The sequence below is a fragment of the Dipteris shenzhenensis genome, chromosome 29, assembly GCF_047967505.1.
Source record: "Dipteris shenzhenensis isolate YYH24624 ecotype China chromosome 29, Dip_SZ_1.0, whole genome shotgun sequence".
NCBI classification, from domain to species: Eukaryota; Viridiplantae; Streptophyta; class Polypodiopsida; order Gleicheniales; family Dipteridaceae; genus Dipteris; species Dipteris shenzhenensis.
The window spans coordinates 16,504,852-16,519,556 of record NC_141624.1 but is presented as its reverse complement, the minus strand read 5'-3'; the positions used below and the strand labels follow the sequence as shown (position 1 = coordinate 16,519,556).

Genomic DNA, 14,705 nt, shown 5'->3' with positions numbered 1-14,705 from the left:
CATCATGTGGCAAGATAGCATGGCTGTGTGTTGAGGCCTTTTGGAAGGAAAAAACAACTATCTCATGGAATGTTTTGGTAGTCTATACTTCTCTCAATTTGTTGGGCTATCTTCTCGGCTGATTCCTGCTTTTTACCATTGATTCCTATACCTGATCAATGATCATAGCGGCTGCTACTTGCCTCTACTCTATGGCTTGGTGTCATTGTATGTCACTACACACTGTTCTTCACAATGTAACTCCAACAAGCCCGTAGTGATGAGGAGATTTGTCTCTTCCATGAAATATAGTATAGATTTTAGTTTCCATACCGTTGACTCTTTCTTGTATTTCAGCTTCTAGTATTCTTGACATTTCTCTACCATTTCATGTGCAGTCTATGAATTTGATTCAACATATGGTACCAAATGCCTCTTTGATGGATCATTCTGGGCATGAAGGTGCAGCCAAGCTAGCAAAGTTTACTAGGTCAAATTTTCCAGCATGGTAACTAGGAGTTTGTCTGTATCTTATGGAAAAAAGCCTATGTTTGAATGTTTTTGGGACAAAGAAAAAGCCGACCAACATTAAGGACACGCCAGACAAACCAACTCAATGGGAGGTCCAAAATAAGAAGGCACTCAAAATTTTAGGCAAAGCTCTTGGTAGCAAGTTTAAACACCACCTGGATTTGTCGAAGTCTGCATGCGAGAATGGGGTGGCCATGGACACGTTGATTGGGTCTCATTTGATTAATTCTAGAGTTATGTTGAAGCAAGAATCTTTTAACTTGAGGATGGCTGAGAACGTGATGCTGGGGTGAACATCTAAACGAGTTTCATGTGATTATCAAACAGCTAATGGACCTGGGAGTTCAGGTGGAAGATGATGACACAAAGGCAATGCTCTTGTATAGTCTATCATTGACCTACGATGACATAGTAAAGAGTCTATGGGATAATAGTGACATAAGTCTCAAAGAGATGATCTCCACTCTTTTGGATGATTGAGCGATGTCATGAAGTTTATCCCTATGAGCAGCAGGCATATATTACGAAGGCAGCCACTGGCCAAAAAAAAAACCTTAAGAAAGAAAACCGAGATCAACAATCATATGTGGATATTGTGGCAAGGAGGGTCATAAAGAGGAGTATTGCTATAGGAAGCGTGAATACGAAGAACAAAGAAGCTGCAAATCTAGTTGCATATGAGTATGCAAGGTTGTGCATGGCTGGACCAAGTACTAACTATGATTATGCCTTCTAAAAGATGCAACGGCATAGTAGAGTCTGTGATTAGTTGTCTTTGTCTTTATTTTCTGATTTAGGTTAAGCCTTTCAATCTTTTGACAAACTGTCATGTTTTGGTAGTAGACTCTGGATCCCCACTTGCTGTTGTGGGGGAAATCTCTTTGAGTAATCATCTGTTTTAATCTCTACTTCAACGTTATTTGCAAAGCTCTTTGCTGTGAGCGTTTCCTGGTTTGTTAGTAGTGGAGGCATTTTTTGTACAGTAATTATTATGAACCCTATCTTTGGTCGGAGGAGGGTTTTAGAAGGCCAAACCTTGATATGGTTAGTTGGTACCATGCAATAATAGAGGTCAATAAGTCAGTCACCACGTGGCAAGATTGCATGGCTCTGCATGGAGAAGGCCTTTGGAAGGAAACCTTGACTATCACGTGGAGTGTTTTGGTGGTTTATATTCCTCAATTGTGGCGCCATCTTCTCGGCTGATTCCTGCTGTTTATGAGTGATTCCTGTCCATGAACATAGTGGCTGCTACTCGCCTCTACTCATCTTTTATGGCTCGGTGTCGTTGATATGTTACTACACATGTTACTACACACTATTTTCCATGATGTAACTCTAAACGCAGGAGAGGCCTTTATGGAGGATTGAGGATTGGGAAATAGAGGAGCATGCCATGTGCCATAGGAGTTATCCCACATATGATGGTTGTAGAGAGGCCTTGGGAGAGTAACCATGCATTGAATATAAGGGAATCTTGAATTTGGGATGCTTATCTCGCTCTATTGTTCTTTCTCATCTTTTCCATTTGGAGTTCCATGCCTTATATGTAGGTCACCCTAGGGCCTAGGTAGCTTTACCTAATGCCAATTTGGTGATCATGTTGGGGAGGGTTGAGTTCTTACTCCTCCCTAGAATCTGGTAGATTGTAGACTATGTGTAGGTGGCCAATCTCCCCTCTGTTTTTGTCTCCTCATGCCTATTCACCTTGTCCTCCTGATTGTCCATCAAGCAGGATGGAAAACGGAGAGTATACTGTGAGGGCGTAGCAGAAGTCATCAAGGAGTTTAAATCCAAATCAAAAGACTCTCCGTGTTAAACTGATGTATGGCTGATCTTTAAATATTTTCAGACTATATTGTAGGTACTCTAAATAAATTGGAGTGGCTTTTTTGGTTTGGCAATCCTTGGGAGCTGCCATGTGCCCTCCCTAAGCGGTTGTACTAGCTAGTTTTTTTTAATTATCCGATAGACCTGTTGGTCTCCCGTGGACATTAATAGACATTCTCTCCTTCTTTCTTTCCACCTTATCCTCATCTTTTCCCTCTCTAACTTGTGCCTGTCCACCTTATCCTCCTTGTTTCCCTCTTGGCCTCGTGCTTGTCCACCTTATCCAGCTCAATCTGTTGTTTGGTCACATCCTTCAACCTTATCTCCCTATAGGGTACTTGAGTGTGTTTTTGTAGCTAATCACTTACTTTGTCATACCCTCTCCAAGAGCATATAAGCCACCTTTCTAGTCTTTTCTGGATTCATGCTCTTACAATGAACCAAAAATATCAAAACGACAAGGAGGATGGGTGGTCATTAGACCTATGGGGGACATTCTTGCTTTCGGACATCATGAGAACTCCATGACAAGTGTGTTCTATTAGAACTTGAAGTCAAGTTGAGTGTGTTTTAGTGTGTTCTAGGAGTTCTACAGTCTTATGTGTGAGTGCCTGTGTCATATTGGGAGATATTCCATATACACTTTGGTATTCTAGTGTGTGTCTATCCGATATATGATTGTACTTGTGTGTCACATCAACAGACATCAAGGAGTCTACATCAAGCTTATCAATGTGAGTCTTTCCATTTCGGTCTATTGCTTATTTCCATTTTCTTTTGCTTTCATTATGTTTCCATTTGAGTATTATCTTCTGTCTCCCTAGCCTACCCTCTCTATCTCCCTCTCCCTCTACACCATGTTTCTTCATGTGGTATCAGAGCCATCCTTCCTCCTCCCTTTCTTTCTTCCTCTGTCCTTCCTTCTCCTTGTCCTTTCCCTCTTGCTCCTTGCTCTTCCAAGGGATTGAGGTGAGGGAGGCCAAGAAAGAGGAGCTACTCTTCCTCTTTTCCCTTGGAAGGCAGCCCTTCTTTCTTCACTCTTAGCCTCTCCATGAGCTGCTAATTTTGCTGGACATTGGAGCTTATTCGTGGAGTTGGATCTGCTGCATGATTTGTTGCAGGTTTTGCTATGCCATCAGCCTCGAGTTTGCTGCAGATTTGTGCTTAGATTTGGAGCAACTTGGTCACCATTCTTGTGGGCATTAGTGGGCGTCTTCGTAGAGGAAAAGACGGCTCGTTTTTTGCTCAACAACAGCCCGTTTTTTGTTCAAAGACAGCTTGTTTTTGTCGTTTTGGAGTGTTTTTGTGAAGGAAATAGTTGCTTACTATTGTGGAGACGTTTCTACTACTGGTCATCCTAAGAACGACCTCATTTGGAGCCCGTTTTTAAAGAAACGACCTACTTGAAGAGTGTTGCTGCTGCTGCTATTGACGGCTCAAGAATGCTGCCATCTGTCTCGACTGTCACATGAGTTGCTGGCTACGCTATTCCAGTTGGTCCGATGTCTTTTCTTGGCCCTTTTTGGCCCCGACTCAGATAGGAATTCTTTAAGATCCATATGAAGCATGAAGATTCTCTTAATGCTCATTTGAATCATATGGAATCCCTCATCACCCAACTTGTTGCTTTAAAGGCCCCTGTTGGGAAAGATGATTAGGTGGATGTCCTCCTTTCCAGCATTGAGGATATTCCTCAGTATCGTGATATCATACCAGTGCTTTGTGTAGCACGGGATATGTCCTTTGATGAAATGGTTGCAATGCTTCTCGATCATGAACGAAGGCACAAGGATGTCCATGAGGAGCAGGCATTATATTCCAAGGGTGAGAAGCCATTCAAACCTTTCAAATGTATGTATTGAAGAAGCTTGGCCATATAGAGGACCGTTGTTTTTAGAAGCTTGCCAAACAATAATATAAGGAGCATGCTAACTTGGTTGCATTTGCCACTAGTGAAGAATGAGAAGATGACACTCCGACACCAACTTTTGCTCTCATTGCTCATCTCCGAAATCTATCCTTCCCTCAGGAGCTAGATGAGAATGATGAATATGTCTTCTAAAATATGTCCATGAGCTTGATGTATATGGGTACTCTGCCGTTGGTAGTCCCCCAAAAATTGAATGTAATCATCTCTTTGAGTCAATAAAGGTTCTCAACCTTGGATAGTCCTCCTAAAATGATGTTTTGCTATCTATGGTGTGTGGCTCCATGTCACCCTGTTTTGAAGCCAGGAGGGGGATGTATTGTGGGAGCCATGTATTGGCTTTGATAGGGTCTCTTTATCAGGCTTGGCTGAGTTCCAGGATGTTATTGTATTACTAGACCTACGAGCTGGTCATGTAGCCATGCTAAGACATGAGCCTCTGAGTCATGTTGAGTCTCAAGCCATGAGAGTGCTTGGATCAACCTCTAAACATGCTTAGACTTTAGCCTCTGAGTTACTTGGGGTGCACAGATTAGTAGTCTGTCATTGTCATGTTCTGTTCTTGGTTCCATTCCATTAGTCCCTCACCTTTCCTCTATGGGGGGTCTTAGAACATGAAGTCAAGTTGAGTGTGTTTTCGTGTGTTCTACTAGGAGTTCTAGTAGAGTCTTATGTGTGAGTGCCACGTGTCATATCGGGAGATATCCCATATACACTTTGGTATTCTAGTGTGTGTCTATCCTATGTATGATTGTACTTGTGTGTCACATCAACACACATCAAGGAGTCTATATCAAGCTTATCAATGTGAGTTTTTCCATTTTGGTCTATTGCTCATTTCCATTCCCTTTCACTTTGATTTGAGTATTATCTTCTCTCCCTAGCCTACCCTCTCTCTCTCCCTCTCCCTCTCCACCACGTTCCTTCATGTTCATCATGCCCGCATAGTGGAGGCACAACATACTCTATTTTTTGTGTCTCCTTGGAAGCATCTCTTTTAAAGGCTCGGGGTCTTCTCAAAGTGAAACTATTTTTCCTGTTCCGGTGTGGAGAAGTATGGAACTTTGGTCAGATATGGGCTATCTTCAATACCTCTTTGGCATTTGCACTGCTGCTTTTGTATTAAATTCTTTTCTTCAAGCTTCTAAAAGTTTCCATGCCGTACCTCAACGGTGATCTTGGTTATGGTGCTCTATCTCATGGGCGGCAATTTACCTCCAGCTCTTGCACAACAACAATGGCCAGCCCTTGCTTTACATTGGCAAACAGATGGTTCACCTTCTGCTCTTCAAACCTGGATTTGGATGCCATGTGGCCTTAGTGTTAATTGGGACTCCCTTTACGTGACAATAGGCTGGAGTTGCCATAAAAAGAGCCCTTCCCTCCATCTTTTGAATGTTCTAGTCACGTAGGTGCTTTTATTCGGCACATTTGTTTAGTTTCTGGGATTTAGATGTGTTTTCAGGCTATGTGGATCAATGGTTGAGTCCAAGGCAGTACCATAGGTATGGCACATGGGGAAATTAAGAATGCTCCACATTAAGGGGATAATAGGTCTAGTCATACCCATGTGATGACTTGAGAATGTGATAATTGGACTTAATTAATGCTTCAGCTGAGTCTTGCTGACCTCTGGAAAGAATCACATGCCTTGCTTCTTGGCTATACTTTTCAGCAGAATGCACACTCTACTTATTGGGCATGATTGGATCATTGGTATACAGTTAATGCACATCATTATGATGCCCTTACGTGCCAATTGTGGGTGAAGTATCCATTTCACCTAGATCATGCTTCGCTTTGGTTAAAGCTGTCTTTTCAAGAGATGCAGAATGATGGCTGCCAGATAAAAAGCTTCTTATAGTAAATAACAGTTATTTGCAGCATCATGCATATAATGACATGGTACGGGATGCCATGGCACCGTTTTGGGCATAGAGTCTGAATGATATTGATTATGCATGGACTGCCTTTACGCTCAAAGCAGTATGTAATTTGTGAGTAGGAAGGAATTACATGCATGACTTAAGAGAGGTTATTGTTAAGGCCAAAATACTTGATAGGGTTTGATTGAAGCCAGTCACATGTGGGATTTGTCTAGACTGAGAGTGCATGCCTGTGTTAGGCTAGGCATTTCTTACAATGCAATGACCATAGAAAATTTAAAAAATGGGAAACTAAGGCCAGGAAAAGGATAAGGGTTGTTTGTCTAACGACTTCTTCAAAGGTTTGCACGCAGAAAACATTTGCAGGGTTAAAGCCACTGATGGTTGTTGGACAACCTCACTTGGTCCAGGCACACACGAGTCACTATGCTGAACAGTTTGGGCATCTTGATTTCCACTCACATGAGGGGCGGTCCGCATGACATGAGCTTCTCCAGCATGTCTATCTAAGTTGTGTCCCCTGCATAGGCTATCCAATTCTATCCCCTGCACAGGCTATGCACTTGGCCCAAGCTTGCGTGAGTCACTATGGTGAACAGTTTGGGCATCTTGATTTCCAGTCACATGAGGTGGAGTCTGCTTGTCCAGCATGTCTATCCAATTTTGTCGAAGAGATGAAATGAGGTGAAGTATCAGAGTTGTGTGTGCAGATATTTGTTTAGATGAAAGCATGTTATCTTTTATATAATTCAATCCATGTAAATGGAGACAAAGTGGAAATATAAATGTACATAATCTCTTTAGAAGAAATTCACAGTAGCTTATTTGGAAATGGTGGTTGGCAAGTAACCTTATTTGAACGCAAATGAGGTGCAATGGGGCTGTCAGCCAGTATATACTTAACTTACCAATAGGAATCTTAGACCTAAAACATTTTTATGGAAATACAGAAGTCTGTTTCTTTTATACTTAATAGAAGTCTACTTCACACAAAAAACAAGAAGAAGAGATGAAATGAGAATGAAGTATTAGAGTTATGTGTGCAGATATTTGTTTAGCTGAAAGCATGTATCTTTTTCAAATATAATTCAATCCATGTAATATGGAGACAAAGTGGAAATATTAACATACGTAATCTCTTTGGAAGAGATTCACAGTAGCTTTATTTGGAAATGGCGGTAACCAAGTAACCTTAATTAAACCCAATGAAGCTGCAATGGGGCTGTCAGCCAGTATATATTTAACAAACCAATAGGAATCTTAGACCCAAAATCTTTTTATGGACAAATGTTTGGCCTTCAAGGAGACTGACGAAGCATTAGATTTCTTATTCCATGGAGATCATCATCCACTCTAAGTATTTTCTTGTTATCTAAAAGCTTAAAATTTACATGTTTGAAAATTGCTCACAGCATTTTTAGGGCTTGATCTTAGTAATGGGTTTATTATTTTTATCATCTAAAAAATGAAACCCTTAGTGTTCTGTGAAATACTACAAATGTCTGGAACTGATATCATAAGAATCGCACATACAGGCACTGAAAGATACTGCAGAGAAGCTGGAAGGCACTTCTGATGAATCACACGAACAATTGAGTAATGCCTTTGAGATTGCTGCATCTTTGCGAAAACTATTGGAAGATCGTGAAAACCAGTTTGCAACTCTTGAAGGAAATTGCAGAGTATGTACTGCTAAAGTATATAATATCCTTCACATAGAACATATTTCAATTTTGCAACACTGAAGTTTTAAGTTTACTTTATGTTTGAATGTACTTCTCTACAATCACGTGATTCTGCTAATTTGACTTCAGAGGAGAGAATTGGAACTTGGAGAAGTTCAACGGAAGCTTGCACTTGCCAGCAATACTTTCACGGAGACTATAGAGGGCAGGGATGCTAGAATACGGGAGCTTGAGAGTAGGCTTGCAAAAAAGCAAAGTGAGGCAAGTTACGAAAACTTGTCACTCTTTTCTGGTATTTCAATACCCATACATATTCTACATATAAGAAGCTCATTCTGCTTTCTTGTATGCAGATGCAAGATGCACAACAGGAATTCCAAGATTTGCAGATTGCCCTTGATGCCAAAGAAAGCCTTGTACGAAGACTAGAATATGACATGAAACTGAAATCTGGTCTGTGAATGTGCTAATTATAAATTCTGACTGATTTCGAGGATTCACATGTAATTTGTAAACTATAATAAAGTGTTTCAAAACTTGGTACAGGTGAATGTAATGTGTCTCTAATCATCAATAAGAATCATCAGATACTCCAAATACCCCTGAGTTCATATCCCCATTTTCTGGGGTATGGGTGCACTTTAGTACAGTAACGATGAACTAGAGGGGATGGCTCCACTTTGCTCTTTTGAATTCTTGAGATTAGCATGTAGTCTTATTGCATCCCACTCAAATGCCCTCTTCGTACTCAGTTGCGACCCAATCTTTCGATAGATGCTCAAGATCTGGTCGTCAGCCACCACCTATTTCATCATGGGACAATTGTATAAAAATCAAAGGGCTGTAAATGGTAAATGCGAGGTGGACGCATCGACAACAAAAACCAAAGATGGTTTCCCACCTGTACAGAACAAGTCATGCCGTGATCATCATATCCAGGACTGCTTCTGCTAAATTTTGATCAACTTCTTCTGACAAAAAGCATCTCCCTCCAGATAGACAACATACACTTAAATGATAATTCTTTATTTCAAAAGCCATAGAACTCTTCTAGCTTCATTTTATTGAACCATCACTATACAAAGGAGTTCCTATGACTGCTTCATGCATTAATCTAAGTTTCAAGGCTAGTAGCCTCATTCTCTGGCAGTTATGTTCCTAAATTTGGATGCCACCTTTCCAACTTTTTTGTTGCTTCCTGCACTTGATTATCATTGTTGATTTTTTGGCTGCCATCTTCTTTCTCTCACTTATGTTATGTATCATGCTTCTATTATCTCATGGTACCTTGAGGCGATCTCTACTCTAGAAATGACTCGTGTAGTGCACTCTGTTTTGATCTCAAATACCCTTGTGGCCTTTAGAATATGCTATCAAGTCCAAGTGACATGGCGTCCAAGACCTTGAGATCCAAGCATGCCAGATCCGTAGGAGATTGGACATAGCCCCCTGGACGTCCCCACTTAAGACACCATGATTGTGGCATCTAGGTGCTAGGCTGCAAGAGAAAATAAACTTGCCAAAGTGAAGGAAGCATGCAAAGAGGGCAAATGGTATCGAGATGGGCAGGCACTCATTCGATACTTCAAACCTAGACCCAAAGGCTATCAGTCTTAAACTGATGTTATTCAGACTGATTTCAGAAATGTAGTTATGCTATAATAATTTCGAGCTGAGATGCGATGTGCGCTGCTCGACTCTTTGGTCTATCCAGATGTTGTAAGTCATTATGACATTTTGCGCGTTGTCCCATAGGCCCGTGAGGCCTCCCGAGGACATTAATGTGACTTTCTTTCTCTCTCTTTCTTCCTCTCTTATCAAATCATCTCTCTCTTTTATATCATATCATCTCATCTCTTTCTTTCATATCATATCATATCATTTCTTTCTTTCTTTCTTTCTTTCTTTCTCTCTCTCTCTCTAGGATCTTTGCTCCGGCTCTACTAGGCTCTCCATTCCATCATGCTTAAACCTGCCTCAGTCGACAAACCACCATTCAGGAGGCCACTGTCCCAGCTCATTCTTTGAGATAGTGAAATGCCATGTCTACCTCAGGGCTTAGCTTGAACATGGGGACTTCAGTTTCAGACATTAGGCATATTTGCTGGAAGTGGCGTAGGCAGAAATGGCGACGACTTGCAAACATAAAACCAGCGGCATAGCCTACACCCAGCAGATCTTATGCAGCTGCAGCATTGGTTATGAGGCCACTCACTTCATCTCTTGAAACAAACAAACATAATGTGAGTAGCTTATATACTGAGATTGGAGAGCTAAAGTCACACCTTCAACTAATGGAGTCAAGATTTGATTAAATATACGTAAAGCCGAGGCTGCTAGGAAGCAATTCAGGAATGTATTTCTTCATCACCTTGGTGTATATCGACTCTGAATGAAGTAGTCTATAGCTGAGAAGTAGTTGATTTGCTGAGTCAAAGTGGCCAAGGCAGTCTGTAATATGGTGGATGTACATGTACAAAAGATTTAAAAAACAAGAAGGGAATATCTGGAGGTCAGAGTCTAAAGGTGGACTAAGGGAATAAAGGAAGAACTTGGCATTGTCAATGATCTCTTCAGGACAGTATGCATATCACAAAGCCATACCTAGTAAGAGGGGTTTTAGGTGGGGGGAGAGGTAAGGGAAACTACATCATTTAATGGTCAAGATCAGGAATGCCCAAGCAATGTTTAGGTGCTAAAACACAAATACATCCAAACAGTAGATTCATGTCAATGAGATCCGAGACGAGAGCAAGAAATACACCATAAGATTGATAGAGATGGACACAGTGAAGGCTTGTGTACTTGAGAAATGGATGTCACTAAACTTGGAGAAGACAAATGAAGGACATGTGGCATAGTCACTCTGGACCCTTAGGATCAAAATGCGGAATGTGGAAGGTTTGTCATTGGACTTTACACTCGTTGTAGATAAAAGATGGAGTGTTCGAATGTTGGTAAATGCAATACATGTGGCTGGACATTAATAAATAGAAGAGGTGTACCTAGCAGCTTGCTGTTTGCCCTTCCCAACCCCCCATTTTTAAAAAAGAAAACAGCAACAGCTCTAGTGAAAATCCCTTTTTGCATCTAGGTAGAGACATCTAACAGTATTCCAAACAGGGCATCATTATTTGCCGGGAGACTTCAATGTTAAGACAAGATCCGTGCATGCCCCATATTCAATTCTATATGACCTAGATGACCCCAATAATGGCACTCTACATACTCTTCCCAAATATCCACTGGTAAGTCCAATAGTATACAGAAAGGATAGTGTACGCACTATTAGTTTATGATGGAAGTGAATCTAGGTATACCTCCCAAAGGTGGTGGGGTAGGTGGATTGGGTAGATGATGAAGGGTTGGTGTATTTTTATTTGTTTTTGGATGTTTGCCAACTTTCTTATAGCTCGAGTTTTGTATAGATTATGATGTTGAAATCTCTAGAGAGAAGCTCCTTGCCAAACTTGTTGGGAAGAGTTTCCTGCTGTTGTGCTTTTCCATTGAAGAAGTTAAAGCTGAGGTCTTGGGCAGGCCATCATCATACTTACTTTCTTGTGTCTAAGTTGCAACTTCATCAAGTCTTGATCTATGAACATTTGAGTAAGCTTCACAAGTGCCCTTTTCTTGCCTACTTGTTCTTTTCTTTCCCCCAAATATTAAGTATGAAAGCAACTCCCTGAGCAAATCTCAAGGGGAAGTACATCATGCAAGCATGAGAAGAAAAAGCCAAATTGTGTAAAATCAAGGTCCCGCAATAGAGCTGGAGAAAGTCCAAGATTGAGGCTGAAATTGCCATCTCAACCTATGAGAAGAACGGTGAGCTGCTCCACTCTCTGAAGAAAACAGTCCCCCTGGAAGAGGCTATTCATGCAGACCCCTCCATACTCCCCCAAATGGCCATCAAGGTGTGTTCCGTATCTGTCCAAATACTGGCTAATGTGTGTGAAGGATGGACATGGGAACCATCTCAAGCCTTTGTGCATTTAGATCTCCTGCCAGGCTGATAGCTTGCCAGAATCTCCCATGAAGTATCCATAGAGGCATGTGCGTGTCTATACGGACAGCCAGATACGCCATCCAGTAAACATGACTCAACAAGATGTCATCAAACTGAAAGAGCCCAGGAAGAGTCATGTCTCTCATAAAACACATGAGACCCGGATAGAGAGCCAAACTACCGAGCCCTAGGTCATAAAGAAAGAAGAATGCATAAATGTCCTCAATAAACTAGCAATCTCTTGCCAGATGATCCTTGCCTGCTGACTGCACTCCCATAAGCAATGCTGAATAGACTCCTTGGCAGAAAGACAACGAGTACATATGGAGTTTGCCCCAAACCTGGACCTCCACTGGCTCAGTGCAATCCATCCGTGAATAGAAAGGCAAAAGAAGTTTTTTCTATTCTGGAGGGGTTACCAAGGTCTCTTCCAAAAGGACTCTTGTGAATCAGCAAAACCTGGACCTCCATTGGCTCAATGCAATTTCTCTGTGAATAGAAAGGTAAAAGAAGTTTTTTCTATTCCGGAGGGGTTACCAGGGTCTCTTCCAAAAGGACTCTTGTGAATCAGCACAAATCTGAAAATTCTCCCAATGAAGAGCTTTGGTGGGTCTCCAGCCTTTGAGGCTAAACTTAAACTTCTTGGCATTACTAATAGTGTATCAAAAGAACGGGAGACTCCTCTCTTGGTGCCCTGCATCAATCAATTCCCATTCCCTGGGATCCCACTACGAGTACTTTATGGGGACACCTCCATAGAGCCATGAACCGAAGGGGATGTGTATTGGTTTAGGGTCTAGATACCATTCATAATCCAAGAACATTGCTCCACATGCCCTACACCCCAAACATGCTGACATGGAAAATGCATAAGCATATCTTCCAAGGCATCCTTGTCTGATCCTCGATATCCTTTGATCTGAAGTGAAATCTCTGATCTCATAAAGGCCCCTAAAGACATAGCCTATCACCCGGAAGGAAATAATCCAAGGATATGGCTGCATCAATATGCTGAATTCTCAGTGCACTCCCTTTGATATGACTTACTACCTAGAGTCACGATCATCCAAAAGTCTTTTGAAGATCATCTAGACCACTGGATATAGTGAGGACGGAGTGGTTTGCCCATGATCATCAAGTATACTATCACTCTGCATGATAGGCTGTTTATCAATCTCTTTTTGAGAGGAAGGGGGAATCTCGAACTCTCCGAAGAGTACTCCTAAATCTGGCCCAAGCTTTCACGATAGCAAACATAAAAGGGAAGGAGCGAACCTTGAGATGGGCAAAAAATGGATGATAAAAGTTTAATCTTTATCTATATCCCCCCATCCACCAAATCTTCTTACAACCCCCAATATGGTTAATATGAGGGTGATGGTGCCTCTTGAGGTGACGTGAATTAATTTTCTCCTTAATTGAATGGGTTCCTTTTGACATTTTGTCAACCCTCTTCCTCCAGTATGGATGAGATAATTTCATCTACTCTTCTTTCTCTCTTTATCAGCTTGAAAGGGGTAGGTCTGTCTATTTTGCCAGCTCACCAATCTCTGAAATAGACTTCAGAGTCATTCATCTTCACCTTTTCCTATCTTCTTAGTTCTACCTTGGCAAGGAGGCGATCAATATGTGCACCCAGGTTTCCTTGTCTTGCATTGGTTTCAAGAGCCTCAACAGTTTTTTTAATCGTGTCCATCCTCTGGGCTCTCACAGCTGCTCTGTCCTTCCTTGCTTTCTTGAGCACCTCTTGGGTCATCAAGACTGCCTCTAGCCATGAGTTAGAGGCAGCCCTTGAGAAGAGAAGGCACGAGACCAGATGTTTCTTATTTGAGTTTGTATTGTCTTTAGTTCAAAAAGCTTAGGGTCAGCTTTGAACCATGAAGGGGACCTCCTTCCTTTGCCAAAGTCACACTGAAAGAGGACTGGTTTGTGGTCTAAAAGAGAAAGGGTAGAGAAGGTATGAGGCTTGGTGCTGATTATCAGGTCAAGTATTCCCTATGAGTAGTAGCATCTGTCCACAATCTGGCCTCTCTCCTGTAGTCTCCAATCTGTCTATTGCACTAGGTGAAGTCATAAATGGTGCCTATATCCACTAGTTGAAATGAGTCCTTTAGTCTCTGCAGTTCTGGTTGTGTAATGAGAGATCGTTTGCCAAGCCATCTGTCTCTAGAAGATTCAACTATGTTAAAGTCTCCTAGGAGGATACAATCTCCCCCTAGGAAAGAGAGAGAGTCCCAAACGTGGATTCTTCTTTGGGTGCCTGTTGGAGCATATAAAGAGACCACATTGAAGAAGATCCCTTCTATGATGCACTAGAGCGCAACCCATCTAGTCTGATTATGGGTGAATTCATGTATTACTCCTCCTTTGTAGTGTGAGTATTCCAAGGGCAGTGCGCCCCCTCTGCCCTCTTCGTGAAGGGTGTAGTACGAGGTTCTTATTTTGTCCATAGAGAGAAGTCTCTTCTCAAGCTCTTGGCCAGTTACTCCCACTTCCTGGAGGGCTAGAAAAGTTGGTGAAAGAGAGTTGCGTCTCGGCCAATATGATATTTCACAACCCCTAGTAGGGTCAATGAGTCCACACACATTTAGTGTGAGGAAGGATATGGGCTTACTTACCATTCCTACCCTTTCCCTTTTAGACCTTGGGGGGTGGGCTCTTAACCTGAGGTGAGACTTCCTTGATCTGTGATAGTCTTCTCTTGTTTTGTAGAACAGCAGCTATTTTACCTTTGGCTTTGAAATCTTTTTCAACAGTGAAAGGAGGGGGGAGCTCTTCCTTTGAGGGGTGGTCCTCACCATTCTCTGTCAACATGTCATCATTTTGATTGACCTCATTTTCAAAATCTGAGGACCATCTAGGTT

At 41.7% G+C, this 14,705-nt stretch overlaps 1 protein-coding gene across 1 annotated transcript in view; it reads left to right on the top strand.

The window, feature by feature from the left end:
- LOC147882502 (uncharacterized) overlaps positions 1-14,705 on the top strand; it is a 206,437-nt gene that overhangs the window by 178,356 nt on the left and 13,376 nt on the right. Inside the window, exons 15-17 of the mRNA XM_087400899.1 lie at positions 7,689-7,835; positions 7,968-8,099; positions 8,192-8,291. Of these exons, the coding sequence (XP_087257025.1) occupies positions 7,689-7,835; positions 7,968-8,099; positions 8,192-8,291 (379 nt within the window). The remainder of the gene's footprint in view (positions 1-7,688; positions 7,836-7,967; positions 8,100-8,191; positions 8,292-14,705) is intronic.